The sequence below is a fragment of the Austrofundulus limnaeus genome, unplaced genomic scaffold (genome assembly GCF_001266775.1).
Source record: "Austrofundulus limnaeus strain Quisiro unplaced genomic scaffold, Austrofundulus_limnaeus-1.0 Scaffold845, whole genome shotgun sequence".
Lineage (NCBI taxonomy): Eukaryota > Metazoa > Chordata > Actinopteri > Cyprinodontiformes > Rivulidae > Austrofundulus > Austrofundulus limnaeus.
Window position 1 is genome coordinate 34,274 of NW_013953247.1, and position 19,763 is coordinate 54,036.

Sequence of the window (19,763 nt, forward strand, 5' to 3'; positions counted from 1 at the left end):
GTTGCATGGAATCCTGTCTGTGTTTCCTGTCTGCTTTCAGGAAAGCCCAGTCAGGATAACCACACTGCTCCAGGGCCTGTCGTGTGTCTTTAAGAACCTCCTACCATTTCTGACACTCCCACTTCRGCACACAACAATGCTTAAGGGGAGGGGTGCTCTGTGGGTAGCTATGTGTAAATAGGTGGTTTTTTTGTACCAGCAAATATTTAGGCAGCTAAAAAGGCTCAAAACAGTCGATTTTGCACAATATCTCCCTTAAATATGTAAAACTTTTCACATTTAAAGTGGAACAACTTGGTTATGTAAATTCAACACATTTCTTCGAGTCTTCTGAGATTGAGAAGCTGCTAACTACGCTCAGGTTTGTGTTAAGATTCTGTGTTTTGGTTTAGTTGTTAAAATTTAAGATCTGTAGTTATTTTTTTTATTTAGTTCTGTTTTCTTGCATTCCTGATCAGTTCAGTGCGTGTTGTGTCCCTGCCACACCTACCTGCACTGTGCAGGTGTTTGCACTTTACGTGATGTGCTCTGACTACTTCCTGTTTTGCTCTTGTGTGATATGTGTGAGTTTCTGTTAATGATCTGGTCCTATGGTGGGTTCTGCCACGTCAGCACTTTATTTTTCTAGTTTGTGAATAAGTTAAAGTTCGGCTCCACTCCTCCACCTGCAGTCTGGGTCGTATCCTCAAAACAGCAGATAAAAGTGCTTCGTTTACGTTGAGTGCGTACCCGCATTTCAGAACAACAAGTCAACATATCTGGAAAGCAGCAGGATTAAAACTCGGTCAAACTGTTTGATACAAAGAATTGTATGCTTGGTTTCACTTTGCAGTGAGAACCTTTAATCCCAGAGGGGTGGCTGATAAATGGGAGTGTCTCGGGCTGTGAACACACACACACGCGCGCGCGCGCGCGCAGGAGGTGTGTGTTTTCTGTCACAGCGCTGCGATGCCGCTGGTTCCTCCACGGGAGACGCGGACAGACAGAGGCAGCACTGAGGGGCTGTGGGTGTGGAGGTCCCGGGCTGACTCTCCTCCACCATGCACCGGCTCCACATCTGAACTGATCCCGGTTCAGTTTCACCTCAGACTGCCTCTCCTGAAGGACGAATGACTCCACCGGCTCTCCTTTCATTCTGCTAAAAGCTCTTGGCGAGGGAGGCACTCTAGTTTTTATTTATTTATTTATTTATTTTTTTCCTCTTTCAATTTTTTTTTCTTTCCTTCATGGCGTCTCCTCAACAGTCAAGGATTCAGTCGTATCTGGAGAAGAATAAAATCGGACCCCTGTTTGAGGTGAGTGCGCAAAACCTACTTTGAAGTTTATTGGCTGCGCTGCTTTGCACCAAACTGGATTCGCTCTCTTTTTTTTTTATTTCTAGTTTGCGCTAAAAGCGGGTGAAATATCTGCTGCTGTCACGGAGTAAAGCAGGAGCAGTTAAAGGTGTCTCTCCCAGCAGCTCGTGTTTTCTGCAGGTTCAATAAATGAGCAGGATTAGCAGGAAACCGTGTTCTGGTGTCCCACCGCGCTGCAGCCCATTGAAGGAACTCTGTTTACCTTCCTCTCCATCATTAGGCTCCCTGGTAGTGATTTGCATTTCAGAGGATGCCTGACTCAACACTGTTGCAGTTTGTTTAAGTTGCAACCACCTAAAGGGGTAGTTCAGATCTTTTGAAGTGAGGTTCTGGGGGGAAAAATTTAAAAAAAAAAGGAAGCTCTTTGTCAAGCTGGGACTTGGACACCTTCTGTCCACCTGTGGTGTTATTTCTGAGTGGACCAAAGTGTCAAAGCTAACCCATGCACCGGCTTTGATGCTCAAAGTTTTATTCCTGAGGGAAGATCGATGATTGCGCACAACTTAGGATTTGAATTAAAAATCAAGCACAACCAAGAATCGTCACATATTTAATGCCTTGTACCCAGATTTTTTTCATCCCAAATTTGATTTTTGAGTTTAATCGATTTTGTTTCCCACTTAACGGAGTGCCTCTGTTTCAGGTGCTGAAACAAATTTGTTGTACTCCTGCTTTTTGTATCAAGAGCCTTCAAACACATTTTGCGGTGAGGTGTTTGTTGCTCCAAACCTGAGGTAAAACCTTACTGGTTCCAGAAAACTGAAGTAAGTGTCTTTTTTGAGAAGATCCTCTTTGCTAGCTGTCATTTTGATTTGATTTAACAGGAAAAGATTATTAAAAATCAAGCCTGACTTAGCATAATTGCTGTTTTACAGCAGGTTCCTGTTCTGCAGCACATAAAACACTCAGAATTACAGCATCACAATCACATCATTATACACCATAGACACAAAGACAAACAAGCATACCAAATTTCAGGAAGGCAGCATTTGCAAAATAGGACGTCTAAATATGAGCACAACAAAAAGTATCCAGCAGATGGCAGACGAGATTCTTCTTAAAGGGCTGTAGTTTTGAAATGGACTTGATGTTTTGAGGAATGTCATTCCATGCTTTAGTATAAACATAGAAGAAAGACCACTGGCCGTAACAGTTTTTAAAAGTTGGTAATATCAGTTGTCCTTTTGTAACAGATCTAGTTGAATGACCACTTCCAGAATTTGACTTGGGCAGCAATGCACAGAGAGTTCCATAATTGGCACCTTGAAAGATCTGAAAATATAAATCAATACCACTATACAAAACATAATTCTGAAAAGTCAAGGCATCAGACAATGAAAGAACTGTACAGTGATGAGTCCAACCAGGAAGTTTTTTATGAATTTTGTAGGCCCTGTTGTAGAGCCTAACTATGGGTTCTAAGATTTCATTTGTTGTAAGAGACCAAACAGGTGAACAGTACGACATGGTTGAGAGTATAATGGCATGAAGATAGAYATTTGAAACAGAAGATGTCAGATTGGATCTAATTTTTGAATAAATGTATAATTTCTGTTTCAACTTAGTGGTTTAGACTTGTACATGATCACGATAAGTCAAATGAGAATCCAAAGTAATTCCAAGATATTTGTAGGTAGTGACAATATCAAGGGGTTTGTTTAAAAAAGTACGTTGATTTGTTATATTGAAATGTCTCCTGGGTGAGGAAAAATACATGCACACAGTTTTTTTTTAACATTAATTGATAAAAGATTATCTTGAAGCCAACCATGAAATGTCTGAAGATCTGCTTGTAACTGACTATTAATAGATTCAATATTGAAATCAGACAAAAAAGAACAGTATCATCAGCATACATTAAAATATTTGAATACTTCAATATTTTTGGAAGGTCATTTATGCATAATAGGTCTTGTCATGTACCAAGCATCTTGAGGGACAGGTGGGGTGACCTCTGAACTAGAAGCCCCAAACAGTGCACTGGTGGGAAAAAAAATCTAGATTTTCCCAAAATTAAATCTTTATAAATGGCAAATTCGAATTAATTGATTAAATCAATTTATCGCCCAGCCCCAAGGAACTGAAAACTGTGCAGGTTTTCCAACTCCTGAGATTCATGAAGAAACARAGGAAGCATGGGGCTGGGTAAAAATATTGATTCATCAATGCACAATATTACATTGTTTTCAGTATCGATTCAGAAAATTCTCTGATTCAATTTGAACCACCCCAGGCTGCGTTAGCAAGAAATCASTGATATATTTATTGTGACACATGGACCACGATATGATATCATGATATATTACAATACTGTAAGCAAAGTCTTTATTTCTCCAAACTATTCTAACAAAAAAAAAMCTCTATAAGTCTATTCAACTAACTTGCTGCGGGGGCCACAGTTAATGCAGACCAACGGTACAGGGGCCGAACATCCAGCAATAAAAGTCTTTTTGTAAATGAACCAAGTAKTACAAAGATCTGTTACCTTTTGAGTTTTTTTTCTTTTGCTGCATTTAATCATGAATTCAACATACAGAACCCTATGTAATTAAAGTAGTGATAATTAAACGATATCAAAAACAAAAATAACACATTCTGCCTCCTATTTAACACAAATATTATTTTGACATTTCTGACATTCCAAATTTTTAAACCAATTTTATTTTCACTTTCATAGTTTAATCTTCAACTGCTTGTAGTTGTACCTGTCTTAGATATTCCTAGAAATGGTTTTTAACAGCTTCTAGCCAAGATTCTGACGTTTCTGTAGATACCAGACACCAGTCGGCGGGCCACATTTTTGTCACTCACGGGCCAGATATGACCCACGAGCCGCCAGTTGAATAGCCCTGCTCTATAAACAGCACATCATGCATTACATGCATAAAATCGGATTAAATTCAGTTTATTTTTATGCAGCCAGAAGAACACTGAACAACTATAAGATTTTAGGTAACTTCTGCCAACTTATGAAAAGTTTGTCCAACACTAAAAATGTCCAAGCTAGGGCTATTCAACTGGCGGCCCGCGGGCCACATCTGGTCTGCGAGTGACCAAAATGTGGCCCGCCAATTGGTTCACTGCTCTCTTAAGTCCAAACCTCCGGTTTTCTACTTTAATTACTTTAAGTTCTTTCAGCTAAAACATGTTTGGTATCTACAGAAACGTCAGAATTTTGGCTAGAAGCTGGTAAAAAACATTTCTAGGAAATCTAAGACGGTTAAAACTACAATCAGTTGAAGATAAAACTACGAAAGTGAAAATAAAATTGGTTTAAAAATTTGGCAGGTCAAATATGTTAAAATAAATTTTGTGTTAAATAGGATCTAGAATGTGTTATTTTTGTTTTTGGTATTGTTTTAATATAACCACTTTTCTAACATAGGGTTCTGTATGTTGTWTTCATGATTAAATGCAGCAAAATAAACTAATTCAAAGGTAACAGATCTTTGKAATACTTGATTTATTTACAAAATTATTTTAATTGCTGGATGTTTGCCCCCCTGTGCCATTGTTGTGCATTAACTGTGGCTCCCAGAGCAATTTAGTTGAATAGTCCTGAACTAAGCTAAGGATGGATTTAAAAAAATCTACTGGAAGCCTTTTTTGGACCTATACATAATGTAATGCAAACCATTAGATAGAATATAGCCGATATGAGTAAAATAGCCATAACAAAATGTTCATAAGTGAGTATAAGTTATCTAAAATGTTGTTGTGTGACAGGACCTTAATACAACACAAAATGAACCTCTGGCATGAGAGGTTGTATTTTAAGCCCAGTATTTTCTTATACCACACAAACATCTATCTACAACAGGTAAGATAGTAATTGTTCACAACAGAACTCCACTTCAGATTTTGCTTTCCTTTGGTTTCTCTCAGAATACACACCATGTCTGTGTGTGTGTCTGTTAGTGCAGAACTTACTTTATCTTCTACTTCTAGATAAACACCTGAATGCAGATTTGACCAGGTGTGGGGGAGAATGACAGCTTATCTGTGCAAGCATCATTGTTCGACTCGGATAAGAACGCGGCGTTGATCTCCTGCGCGCTTTCGTCACGTCGTTTTGCAGAGAGCCGACGTTTCCCTTCCTTTGCCACGGCTGCATGTGTGGAGGTGGCACACGGACAAAAAACACGGCCTGCATGCCAAACGGGCGTCAGGCTTGTTCCAGCACCTCGGTCAGAGTCACGTGCGGTCCAACCGGTGCGGAGGGCAGTAAATCTTCTGGCGAGTCCCACAGCAGTCAGGGAGGCTAAACTACACAACAATAGGCCTAGTGTGTACTCTCCTTGTTTGTTTTTCCTCGCTCCATATTCCCGTCTGCCTCCTCTGTTCTCTTGCTGGTGCCTTTCTCTTCATTCCCACCCCTTTTTGGGCTCATTTRAAACTCTTATTTCTGTGACAAGTGAAGATGATTAAAGCGAAACATTTTTGATGGACAAGAATTTGGATCATTCCTGAGTCAGAGGTGTAGCAGGGGGAGAGTGTTTGTTTGAAAACTCCTCAGGGTCCACCCCTCTGCTCATGAGAAAATGATGTGGTCGCTGCTCCGCTGCTGCGCTTGGAAAAACCTCGGCTGTTTTATTGTCGTCCTTAGGAAAATCCATTAACGCCCGTTTGGCTGTGGAGAAAGATGTTTTTTTTAATTAGAAAAATCTAAGAGAAGATTGKTTTTTTTTAATTATTTGTATCATGTGTTGAGTTTTGGTGCAGCAGAGGTAATCACACAGCTGCTCTGCTCAGAACTAAAACCAGGCTCAGACTTTCAAACGGGACGACTTGCAGGAAAAATCCATCAGTGAAATTTAAGCTGCATGTCGACATGAAACTATCATTCCCACTGACTGCTTTCGCTTTCTGCCACTGGTAATCTACAAACAGTATCCTCCAAATTATTGGACAAAGGGATTTAAACCTCAAGTGAGCAAAACCTACAGTATGAGGCAGATTTCATCTCCCCAAACTTTGTTTCTTTGGCACATTTCAAGTGATAAAATGCACAACGTTAAAGGACAATTGTCTCGCCATGAAAACTCAATTTAAAATAGTTTGAAAATGTTCAACATATTTTTTTGGGGGGGAAAATGTGGATACTTGAAAGGAAAACCTCCAACTGAGCTATAAAGTGAGCAGCAGATACACAGAAAATTACATTTTCTTTTTAGTAAAAAAATTCTTCCACGTCTTGCTCTTCCTTTGACTTTGTTTTAAACTTGTTTCAGATTTTGTAGGAAGCTAACTTTGAGTCTTCTCTCAGTCAAAACTTTCAAAATATAAAGTAGATTATTGCTTGTGGACTTTGGTCAAATCTTTCGGCACCTGGCTGTGGTGAGTTCACAGACTGGAATAAAGCTGAAGATATTTCAGATACCTGTGCAGCTCAGCAGTATGCCATGTTCAGTCTTGTTTTAAAACAGTCAACAACTCATTTGAAACAATATCAGAAGTCTATCTCATACCTGCCAACATTTTCTGGCAGCAATGAGGAACACCTGCTCATGGAGGGTCCTGGAGTTTTAGTTAAAGATTTACTGAAACCTCTGCAGTTTTCAGCCATTATTTAATAATGAAACATAAAAAATTGTATTTTCTGAAGGAAAACTTTAACCTGAACTTTTTAGAGATCTGAACTGAAACTTCCATCATTATTTTGTTTTCTGTTTACACACTGAGCCTCAGTAGTTAGTCTTGACTGAATGATACTTTTATCATGAAACATCTTCTGCACTATATAACACCTCATGTCACAAAACAGCTGAGAAACCCACAGGACAAGTTATTKTCATAAACCTGAGTATAAAACTTTTTTTCGTCCCCCATTTGCGGCCTTCCGGATGGACGGTGCTCTTAGTGTTTGCCTACACTGCCTGTGCCACACGGGCCAGATCATCAGTACTTTACGATCTAATTTATTTTCTCAGTCAAATAAAAAAACAACATGCCTGCTGTCCCACAGTGAGGGTATCAGTGAGTGGGGGATTCATTGACTCACTCAGCTTATGATTTGCCAGAGAATTGATCCACCCCCCCCCCCACTCGCCCCACCCCTCACTAATGAAATGGTTGCGTTGCAGAGACAGCAATCTGAGTCAAAGCTGACTGAATATCTTCCAGCCTTTTTTAATAACAGAAACAATTACACTTCAAGTTACTGCATTATGTTATACTTGAACAGATTTTTAAAAAATCACCTATTCCAGTTACAAAGCAGTGTTGGTGTGGTGTGGTTCTGGATCAGCTTTTTTAACTAAAGGTCACACTTATGGTAGAGGCTACAGCGTAACAAGCATTTGTGATGTTTCAACTTCACACAAAGAATAATTGTCCATATTCTCCCTGCATTTGTCAACACAACTGTATCTGCGAGCGTGTGACATTTTTAAACTTGTGTAAAGAGATGAGTAGGCTGAAAACGAAGCTGTATTTGCCTTCATCTTGCACACGGCGCGCTCCTGTTCCCTCCTGCTGTGAAGTGCCGGTCGGATCAGAGTTTCTGCTGAAACGGTGAATGCATGGATCGTGTAAACTGGAGCCTTGATCAAACAACGTGACTTCCAACACTGCCGTGTCACACTTCAAAAGGAGATCCAGTAAAATGTCTGATTATTTGCTATAAATCTTATACACATTACTTTGTAAGCAAGTACACATCAATATCTGTTTATTATGTTGGTTTTAATGTGGATAAATCGAATTGTGTCCCTCCCTGCACTCGGTCCAGCTCTATACTCTCTCTTTAGATTGGATCTGAAACAGAACAGCGCTGGTATTGACTCAGCATTTAGTTTTGTCTAATAACACTGGTAGGAATTTAAATCAGCAGGCTCTTTAGATTATTTCATTGGTGTTTTTTCTACTTATAGTAAAGTTAAATGAGTTTAGCTCTAACGATTGATTTTTTTGGGGGGCGGGGGTGATTTGTATTTTCATCCATGTGGAAAAGCTTGACTTCAGCTTGTTCTGCTGCACAGTTCTTCTAATGCGCTTTCGTCAGGGGTGCTACAGTGCTGCTGTTTAGAGCTGCAGGATTTGAGAGCGCACACACACACATTGACACACACATGCACCAATCAGCCAGAGCATTTTGACCACCCACCTAAGACTGATTTGCCCCCGCCTGCCACCAGCACAGCTCTAACGAGCCAGGACTGAGAACATCAGAAAACCCCCTTGGGGGCTCTGGTACCAGTTTGCCATAACTCCTTGGAGTCCTGTTGATTGTGGGATGGGGTCTCTGTAGATTAGTCTCGCTCCCCACAATGCCCTCAGACCCCTTCTGATTAGAATCTGTGAAGTCTGGAAGCTGAGTGCAAATCTCAAATCCTAGTGTTTTTTATTAAATTTTTTATTTTAGGTTGTTTGGTCTGAATCGGTGTTTAACGTAGTATCTCACCGAGCTGCGACTGTTGGAGACTGCTTGGCGATTCCATGTTGTAATTAAAAAGGCTCATTTTCAGTATTTTACGACCACGCATCCAGCAAACCACGACTGTTTATGAGCAGCCATTTTTTTGAAATCTTGTTATTTTTTGTGTTTACTTCCTGCAAAACGGCATTCTAGGCCTCAACCAGCCCCCGCTGTTCTAATTTATTCTCTTGAAGTACCCCTTTGAAATGAAGACAAGCGGGTTTGGACCAGATTTTAATGGATTTGATGTGATAAAATCATAGAATTACACGTGTGGTGACACCTCAGCAGGGGGAGGTGAGGTTCTGACTGCAGTTGTTTCGGCTTGTTTTTGTTTCTTATCAGGTTTAAGGTTGAAGACACTGAGTGCCACAGTAGTAGCCTCTATGTCATCATTTATTGATGACCAGAACATTTTTTTATTTGTTATTTTTTGTGGATTCTACACTTGTTTGTCCTTTTGGCAGAGCCTTCAGGAGCCTTCATATATTCAGTACAAATGACCTGAAGAAGGCTGTCGTGCTTCTGTTGGAATTTAATGTATTAGTTTGTCACAGAATCAACAGACAGAACAGAGAAACTGTGTTTTTAAAGGTGGTGTTTGTTCTTTTTAAGGGAAAAACAACAAATCTGACTTCACCTGAGAGATGGAAGTAGCTTTGCCTAGTAGGAAATTAATAAAAAGGCATTTTTTAATATAAAACACTGTTGGTTGATTTCACTGGTTTTTTCCTCATGTTTTAAAATCTTACAGCAAGCACCAGCTTGTGCTGTTTGACCCTCTTGAGTGTGATTATGTCTTTCTCACACCACACACTTTTTTTAAAAATGGGCAACTTCCAAACCATTCTGGATTTTATCAAAAGTCTGACCATTTTTTGCATACACAGCGGGTAAAATAAGTATTGAACACGTCAACRTTTTTCTCAGTAAATATATTACTAGAGGTGCTAATGACATGAAATTTTCACCAGATGTYGGTAACAACCCAAGTGATCCATACATACAAAGAAATCAAACCATAAATGTCCAGAAATGAAGTTATTTGTAATAATGTGGAATGGCACAGGGAAAAAGTATTGAACACACTTACTGAAATTTATCTAATACTTTGTACAAAAGCCTTTGTTGTCAATGACAGCTTCAAGACGCCTCCTGTATGGAGAAACTAGTGGCATGCATTGCTCAGGTGTGATTTTGACCCATTCTTCCACACAAACAGTCTTCAAATCTTGAAGGTTTTGTGGACCTCTTCTATGAACTCTGATCTTTAGTTCTTTCCATAGATTTTCTGTTGGATTCAGGTCAGGTGATTGGCTGGGCCATTCCAGCAGCTTTAGTTTCTTTCTCTGAAACCAACTGAGAGTTTCCTTGGCTTTGTGTTTGGGCTCATTGTCTTGCTGAAATGTCCAGCCACGTTTCATCTTCATCATCCTGGTAGATGGAAGCAGATTTTTATCAAGAATGTCTCTGTACATTTTTCCACTCATCCTTCCTTCAATTATTTGAAGTTTGCCAGTACCATATGCTGAAAAACAGCCCCACACCATGATGTTCCCACCTCCAAACTTCACTGTTGGTATGGTGTTTTTGGGCTGATGTGCAGTGCCATTTGACCTCCAAACATGATGTGTATTCTGGCATCCAAACAGTTCAATGTTGGTCTCATCTGACCAGACTATATTCTCCCAGTATTACACAGGCTTGTCTAAATGTTGTGCAGCAAACTTTAAAGGAGCTTCAACATGCTGTTTCTTCAGCAGTGGAGTCTTGCGTGGTGAGCGTGCATACAGGYCATGGTGGTTCAGTGCATTACTTATTGTTTTCTTTGAAACAATCGTACCTGCTAATTCCAGGTCTTTCTGAAGCTCTCCACAAGTGGTCCTTGGCTCTTGGACAACTCTTCTGATAATTCTTTTCACTCCTCTGTCAGAAATCTTGTGAGGAGCACCTGGTCGTGGTCRGTTTATGGTGAAATAATGTTCTTTCCACTTCTGAATTATGGYCCCAACAGTGCTCACTGGAACCTTCAGAAGTTTAGACATTCTTCTGTAACCGATGCCATCATTATGCTTTGCAACAATAAGGTTGTGAAGGTCTTGAGAGAGCTCTTTACTTTTACCCATCATCAGATGGTTCTTGTGTGATACCTGGCCATCATTTGGGACTGAACCAGCTGATATTAACTTGCACTGACAAGGGGCAGGCTTGCTTTCTAATTACTGAGAGAATTCAGCTGGTGTCTTGGCTTTCCATGCCTTTTTTACACCTCCCTTTCTTCATGTGTTCAATACTTTTTCCCTGTGCCATTCCACATTATTWCAAATAACTTMATTTCTGGACATTTATGGTTTTATTTCTTTGTATGTATGGATCACTTGGGTTGTTACCGACATCTGGTGAAAATTTCATGTCATTAGTACCTCCAGTAATATGTTTACTGAAAAATGGTGACGTGTTCAATRCTTATTTTACTCGCTGTATTAGCACTGAAACAGATGTAGGCAGGTGATTTGTTTAAGTTTGACTGCAGTGATGCTCTGTGAGTGTTTAACAACTGCTACATTTTTACACTTGGTTCAGGGAGTAAAAATCAGGTTTTTGCCATAATTTCTCATTTAAAGGTGCATAAACGCATGTCTGAAATGTCTGCTGACTGCCAGRTAAAGTCCTGTGACAGGAAGTAGAAGATATTGTTTTTTATTTCACTCAGATACTGTATGTTTCAGTTATTGTTTTAAGAGTTTAAGCCATTCTTCRTTTTCATCTTGCTCTCTGCCTTCTGCGCTACAGTTTTGCATGAGTTGGCTATTCCTACAGAAAAATGATGATATTCCTGCAGGAGGTGCCCCAGGCTGCACTAAAACTGCAGATTCTGCTGGTTTGTGTTTGCAAATGACCATTCTGTGTAAACAACAAGGTAATGTAAAATATACAGCATTGCATTTTTAAACATTCACGCTGACGACTTTAAAATTTTTGCGATTGGAGTCATTAATGAGCTGTGGCACCCGCTTACCTTTTCACATTTGCACCATTTCAGCTGTTACTACCTCACTTCGCATCACAATAGTGCATCAAATGGTGGGTTCAGAGGTTGTGTTAACCAAATATTATCCGTATTTTACCCTTTTTCTTTTATAAACGCGACGGTAAAGTCTGAAGGCCATCCATCAATGTGACAGATTACCATTAACAGACCACTTGCTGGTGAGTTAGTTTCCTTGCTGCATGACCTCGTTGACTTCACTAAGAAGCTGAGTGTCCGAACGAAGTTTCTTCAAAAAGCCCAAAAACGACGATAGTGTTGATAAAAGAGGTAGTGATATCCAGACAGCTATGAGAAGTCATCTGGTCTGAGGCAAAAGTTTTAAACGTCATGAAATTATCCACTGCAGAGGCCCTCCCTGCGATGTTTGATTATACACGAGCGTGTGCACAATTCAGGTCCAAGCAGACCAGGAGGCCACAACAGTTATGTTAACAGTTATATGCAATCCGCATTGCATTTGAGCTGTTGGAATTGAATGTATTAGTTTGTCACAGAATCAACAGACACAACAGGATTACAGTGCAATCATTTCATTTCATTGTTTATATATGGTTACTGGGACCACAGTCAGTGTTTTGGTTATTGTGGAGAAAAAAAGTTTATCTGTTCGGACTGAATTAATTGAGATGAATGAAAATAAATGTTTTTTTTTTTGTTTTAAATGAAGTTTTTTTTTTTGTTTTGTTTTGTTTTGTTTTAAATGAAGTGAGGGCGGCACGGTGGCTCAGTTGGTAGAGCTGATGCCTCTCAGCAAGAAGGTCACCAGTTCAAATCCTGGTCCGGGGACCTTTCTGGGTAGAGTTTGCATGTTCTCTCCGTGCATGCGTGGGTTCTCTCCGGGTACTCCGGCTTCCTCCCACAGACCAAAAACATGACTGTTAGGTTAATTGATAACTCTAAATTGTCCCTAGGTGTGAGTGAGAGAGTGAATGGTTGTTTGTCTTGTTTGTCTCTATGTGTGGCCCTGTGATGGACTTGCGACCTGTCCAGGGTGTACCCCGCCCCTTGCACTGTGACTGCTGGATATGGGCACCAGTGACCCACGTGACCCTGAAAAGGAAGAAGCGTGTACAGAAAATGGATGGATGGATGGATGGATAAATGAAGTGACGGGTAAATATAGATTATGATGAGGTTTTTTTTTATCACCCTGTCAATMAAAATGATGGATAGTAAAAAAGTCTTGTTCAAGCTCTGAGTGGGTTGTCTTCAGTCCCACCCCCGCTCTCCAACAGAGGTGGTCAGAAGGTGCCCTAATCCCGGCCTGAGGTGTCCCGTGAACGGATCTGGACTCTACAAACCTCATGGAAAGTGACATGTTTAAGATCACAGCAGAGCAATTAGAARTGAGTGGTGTCACATGTTTGACAGGACTGCCAGGAGAGAAAAAGTTTTTATCTTTCTTGCCAGAACAAGGCAGCATGGTTTAGTTTTGCAAAGTTGTGAGGCATCTGGATCCATGTCCTCAAGACAGAAGTGACTGAAGTGAGGAATAAAAACTGAAAATAAATTTTTAATCAGGTTTGTTGAAAACTAAACACACCATATCAACAAACAGCATGTCTTAGGAAAACATTGGGAATGCTTTATACCAAAATGACAGGGTCAGAAAACACTTCTATAATTCAAATCATGCTAAATAAACAATTGTTTTCTTTAGTTTCTTGAAACCACTTTTTTCTTCAAAGTCTGTGAGGATCTCAAGTTAGATTAATTTGAAATGAACGATGTGTGGTAGGTAACCCATGGGTTAACACAGCTCCCACTTCAGATGCAGTTAGAGTAATTACTCTAAGACAGGCAGCCCAAGGCCAGGCTGGTCCTGAGGGATCATGGGAAGCGGTGAGAAGAGAAGAATGCCTCACCTGGAAGATCAGGCGGTGAGACGGTGAGTGGAGAACGTGTGGGATATTTAGACCGTACAGCAGCTCGGATTGTGTTTGTGAGTGTACGGGAAACAAAAAGAGACGGAAGGAGGGGGCAGCAGCTTTGGTGCGTGCTAATCAAGTTATGGTGTCCACTCTCCCAGCCTGAGGATCCTGACGGCAGGCTGCTGGCTGTAACTGATAGTCAGGCTAAGTGTGGAAGAGCTGATCATGTTTTACACAAAGCCCTGGCAGTTACTTTATTTGTTCAGGCCGGTGACCAAACTGTGCAAATCTGCTCCATGCAGGATTCATGCGTCTGCAGTGCTAACACACATGTTCAGATTTTATTTTATACATAAAGACATTTAAATTGCCTGTGACGTCACAGTTTTGTAGTAAATACAAACGCATTTTTGGAAAGATGACATAATGGAAAAACAAATTCATGCCRTTGAGATGAACAGTTGAGATATTCACATGTAAAATAACAGGAAGTGATGTCAAAGGGGAATGTCCGAATGTGAACAACGCATTGCTACAACACAGATAGTAGAAAATACTCTGTTTCTTTAGATTATTTTGAGATAAAAAGTCAGAGTTCAAACAATATTGTGTCAGTAAGACCAGAGAGTTTTCTTTCTTACAGAATTCCTCTTTGATGTCACTTCCTGTTTCACTTTGGCTGAGCAACTTCAAAAGAAAATCTGCCAGCTATGCGGCATAATGGGTAAAATTGTGTATTATGCCAAGTTTCCTATAAAAAATAAAGATGTTTTTATTGATTTTTTTTTTGTATTTAAAGGACGTGCATGTCACACGCACTTTAAAGTTCATTTGTTTGTTCATTCAGACTGTTTACAGGGGTAAATTCTGTCAGCAGATTTTTATGTTAAAACAACTCCTCACCAGTTTGTGCAAACTCTATTTTGACTTTTTACATCTCTGTCAGTGTTGCATCACAGTTATGCCTGTCAGTTTTTACTGCTTTCCTGCTGACTTTGGTTTTAAGACAACACAAGGTGCAACATATTTGCTCAAGTTTCGACCAAACTGTGTCTGACACGTTTTCTGTCAAACTTCCACGACGGAGCTGGTCCTCCCGAGGCCGCATTTGTGCTGGTGTAAAATTCAGAACTGATAACGAAAAAGCAAAATGCAGCAAGTTGAAGGTGCAGGTTAGCAGGTCAGGAAGAAGGTTCCCTCCTGATTATTCTTTAGATTGTTCTGGATTTTATATATTGGCAGATTTCYATCTCTCCTGCTCAACATTCCCTGGGCTGGCTTTTATCCTTGGTCTCTCTCTGTTCTGGTAATGACCTCTTTCAGAGCACGAGGCACGTCAGACAGAAAAACCGAGATCAGCTCAACCTGTAGAGGACTTTGTATTCCTGCATTTCATTAGGATTGAGGAGGAGAACAAATGACAGCTGGTGGCCAATGAGCTCCCCTGGGACGAGCTGTTGCTACACCAATGTATTTTCTTCTTTTAAATTCAAGGCCAGATTATGAAAAAATGTTGGGATTTATTGCTTATGCTTCAGGATTTTTTGGATGTGGTCATTTTAAAAAATAATTTTATTATTATTATTATTATTTAACTTTATTCATTTCATAAAAAACAAAATTTTATATACAATAAAAAATACAAATACAATGAAATGAAAGGAAGCAGAGAGAAGAAATAATATAATGTCTGCCCTTTTTTCCTCAATTCAAACAAGTAATCTTTAGTTAACAAAACAAAACAAAAGAAAACGCTTGMTGACAGTGTCAGGATCTGTGCTTTTCTGTCAGTTATTTCAAAGTTACTTGAGTTAATTCTTTTCATATTTTTTGTGTGTGTTAAGTTCTGTTGCTTGTGTTTTTACCAGCTGGTTTCCTTCTGTAGCCCCGCCCACTTACACCTGATCCTTGATGTTCTCTCCTCAGGTGTGTGTCGTTGTCCCTCATTAGTGTTCCTTTAAATTCTTTGTCATTTACGTCCTAGTCTGTGTGTTGTGTTTTCATCTCTGTTGTGAGTATGTTTTTAGTTTGGTGAATAAACTGGGTCTCATTTTCAGTTCCACACCTTGGGGTTTTGTCAGTATCTTTGGTTCAGTTCCTCCGCAAACGTGACTGAAAGCAAATTCTTCCAGCGCTGAAACTGGTCACAGATTCTGGAATCTGTTTAGAATGACATATTTTCTTATGGTATAACAAAGGTCTCATTGGTTGAATGCTGTGTTCCAGTTGAGGTCTGAGTTTTGGACTTCAAATCAAACGGAACGCTCCCTGATGTYATGATTTCGATTTGGGAAGTTGGTGCAACACAACCACGCCCAACATCATCATTTCARCATGGCCGCTCCTCGCATCAAGAGAGTGAAAATCTTCTGTTTTGTTCGCTTTATATTAAGTTAGTCGTAGTTGTAGTACTTCATAGTGAATATTAAGCAATATGTTTTTCCACTGTTTGTACACAAAATGATAGGGTGCTRTTGTTGCGTTATTCCACCAGAGCAAGRAATAGAAAATCTTTTTTTTTTCYGACGTTCTGACAAACCGCAAACTGGAACACTTTCAACTCGGAGCTGACATCAGTCTGACTTCACCATTTTGAGTTCCGCTGCAACTGGAACATAGCATAAGTATTAAGTGACTTATGGTCCTGATCCCAGTACTCGCCCAGATATTCTTGTGCTGTTTTGGCATTTGTACTGCCACGACAAGCAATYGTTTTTAGGGGACGAAAGCGCATGAGCTGAAGGAGGCTTATCCACAATTTACATTGCTTGCGTTCCATCTCCGGTCCGGTCCGACCTCCRCAGCAAATACGCACCCATTATAATCAATGAGAGTGTTTACATTGGCTGCGCACGGCGGCGGTGAGCGGACAGCGATCCGTCAAAATTAGAACAGATCCTATTTTTGCCGGACGCCAGAGCTGCGCCGGAGTCAATTTTTAAAGATTACATCACAGCAACAGGAAAAGAAACGAGCACAACATCCGTATTTTCAAAGTAAGACACTATTCGGCGGAATAATTTGTCGGAATAATGTCGAAATTGCGGCTATATCAATAAATATAGGGATGTATTTCTACACAAATGCTGTCAGAATGTATCGTTCTGTTTGGGAAGCAGATGGAAACATGTAGCATGAAGCATATGTGTACACACACGATACACGTGGATTTTATTTTGAAATCAGAAGTTTCAGAAAGCCGACAGCGAGACAGTTTCAACATAGATACCAAAAGCYTTTATATCATTGTTTTCAGCTGTGTTTGGAGTTCATCTTTCACAGAATAAAATTTTTTTGCTGTCACTTCCACATTTATCACTGAATTTATCGTGCGATCTGCTTCCTGCACGTCTGTCGGGCCGGACCAGAGCGGAGGTAGTGTAAATTGGACTTGAAACGCACAGCTGCGACCTGCGCAGCGCAGCGGAGACGCATGCAGTATAAATCCGGGGTTATACAGCAGGGTATAAGCTGCCTTCTTGTATTGGTTCTTCTTCTTTGATTTAATTGGTGGTTGGCAGACTAATTTAAGTGCTTTACCGCCTCCACTAGACTGGGAGGTGCTCGGTGAACTTTGTCATTTTTCTTCCTTTTCATTTTTAACATCACATACAGCAATGTTAATTGTTAATTAATTGTGGGTAATACACTTCACTGAAGTCTGCTTGGTTGCGGGTTTAGCTGAAGTGTGGATCAAGGTGCAAAGGGGACAGGGATAAAGACTATGAACTGGAACCTTTCAACAGGAACGTGCATTTGAAGGGTGGAAGTGTGAGTATTGGGACCGGGCCATGTTTAGYGGAGGCTTAATGCTACAGTGAACTTCTTCCCCTCTGTCCTTCAGTCCTGACACCTATTTCTGGCCTTCAGAACTTTCCTCGTTGGCTCTTCTCCTCCCTTTTCAACTTGTTTCCACTTCGGACCTTTTGTTGCAGCTTTGAGTGCAGCGGGCTGCGTCGGGGACAGGATCATGACTGTCATTGTTCCCGGAGGCGGCCCATCAAAGCTTCCAAGGATGCAGTTAGTTTCTTGGCTCACTGACAGCTTGTCAATTACAGGGACCASAGAGGACTTCCTGGGGCGCAGATATCATCTTTAGAATCAGATCTGAAACGTCCTTGTTGCTTTCCTTAGCTTTTGGCCTGCTATCAGGCTACTGGTGYGAAAAACTTAAACCCTCTGCCTCTTTCTTTGTGCAAACATACGCTAAAGTTGTTCTGCTGATAAGATCCAATCTGTAAGATAATAAAATCAACTCTGCTTGTGGAGATACTGACATCAGTGTGAGCGTACAGCTCTCTGTGATCAGCAGTGAAATATTTACTTCCACTATGCATGAAGGCATTTATATTTTACAGTATGGATCTTATCTCTTTTATTTTTTAAATCAAGGAAGGCAGTAAAAGATAGATTTTAACATTCACCAATGAATATTGTATATTCACAGGCACAATTTGAATGAGTGAAGTTCTTGATTGAACTTGTCATCCACTGAAATACCAAAATTGTGGAGGTAAAATTACACAACTGTATGTTTTTCCTTCAAGATGAACCAAATATGCTTTTGTAAATTCCTATTTTTGGACTTGGTCAACATGATCTTTTAGGGCAGATTGATTTTTAATTAAAAATACAAATTAAAATTACATACACCTAATGAGAAGAATGTGTGTGTTTTATTGTATGTGTTCATGATTATGTTTACCTGCTTCGACTGTGAACATGTTTGCTCATCAGCCATCCTTTTAAACAAGCTGAAAAACTGGCTGGAAAAAAAATACAAAAATAAAATCTTGGTGCCCAGGCGTGCTAAACTCACTACTGTTATTTTGCTTCCCTTATAATTGATTAAATTACAACCTTCATTTTATAGATCACGTTGATTAGGTAAATTACTCTTCTGAACTGCTGAGCAGCAATTACAGCTTTTAGCATGGTTAGTGGGTTGAAAGAGTTGGAGCACAGAGTCTGTTGCCCTTGTGAAGAGCGTCTCTGAGCTGCATAATACATTTCGCTGCTTCTCTCTAATGAACAATGTTTTACATGTGTTGACGGTACGGATGTGTGAATCCTGCAGTTTGCAGGAAACATGCCAGCATGTTGCCTGTTTGTCTGTTCTCCTGCTGTCAGGCTGGGCAGGAACGTCCCCCTGAACAATTACCTGATTAGCTTTCTGAGCACAGCCAAGGCTAGCCGGCTTTAATACAGGCTGTCACCCTGAGTCCCTGCCCACCCCTGAAGACACACATACACACACCTATGGATACATGCCCACAAGGGCAAATGCTCCCAAGCACAGAGCTTCATGATTCTCAGTGTCACACACACAYAAATGCTCATTTCAGCCCAACATTCCTGCCAATACACTGCAGTCCACTAATGGCTCCATCGCTTTGCTGCAGCAGTCAGACTCTGCTCCTTCGACTGGCTTCAGCTGCTCAGAGTTCATTCTCATCCTTCCAAACACAACTCTTCCCCCGAAACAAAACACCCAATCATTTCTCTCCACCTCGTCTCCATATGACTGCTTTTCCTTGCATGAAAAAGACCGTATTGGCCTTAGATTACACTTTGTGTATTATGGCGTCACAACCCTTGATGACAGTGTTGAAGTTGATTTGTTTATGATTAGAGACTGCACAGAGATGTGGTCTGATTTAGTTAGGACATGATTGCTCATTTGTCGCTGAATTCCTGTTAAACATTTGATGAATTTCAAATGAGTTGCCTGGTAGAGATGGTCTCCTCCCTCAGCTTCCATCGCTGCATCTCCATGTGTGCTGCTGCTTTTCTGTCCTCTCAAACTTCATGTTGCTGCTTTTACTCGTCAGAAATGTCCGGGTGGCTCTTTTTTTTTAATGTACCATTTCCCCATCAGATTACAGAATTTCACCACCTTACTATATAATTATCTTTGAGTGAGGTAATTGGTGCTGGTGGAGCTCATCATCAGTGCATCCTGATGTGGCATATATTAAACCACAAATACACAAAACACAATAGTTATTTTAAATATTTGCAGTGGGAGACAAGAAAACTAGCAGTATTACTAATATACTGTATATATA

The 19,763-nt window shown here is 40.3% G+C and overlaps 1 protein-coding gene across 4 annotated transcripts in view; it reads left to right on the top strand.

The window, feature by feature from the left end:
- Positions 1–871: 871 nt before the first annotated feature.
- The window catches only part of cunh8orf34 (chromosome unknown C8orf34 homolog), an 83,409-nt gene continuing 64,517 nt past the window's right edge, over positions 872–19,763 (top strand). Inside the window, exon 1 of one of the 4 annotated variants that reach the window (XM_014029043.1) lies at positions 872–1,295. In XM_014029043.1, the coding sequence (XP_013884497.1) occupies positions 1,227–1,295 (69 nt within the window). In that variant the 5' untranslated portion in view covers positions 872–1,226. Of the gene's footprint in view, positions 1,296–1,398; positions 1,444–2,028; positions 2,120–13,688; positions 13,713–19,763 lie in introns of those variants that run through there. The other 3 variants (XM_014029045.1, XM_014029044.1, XM_014029046.1) reach the window with 3 other exon arrangements.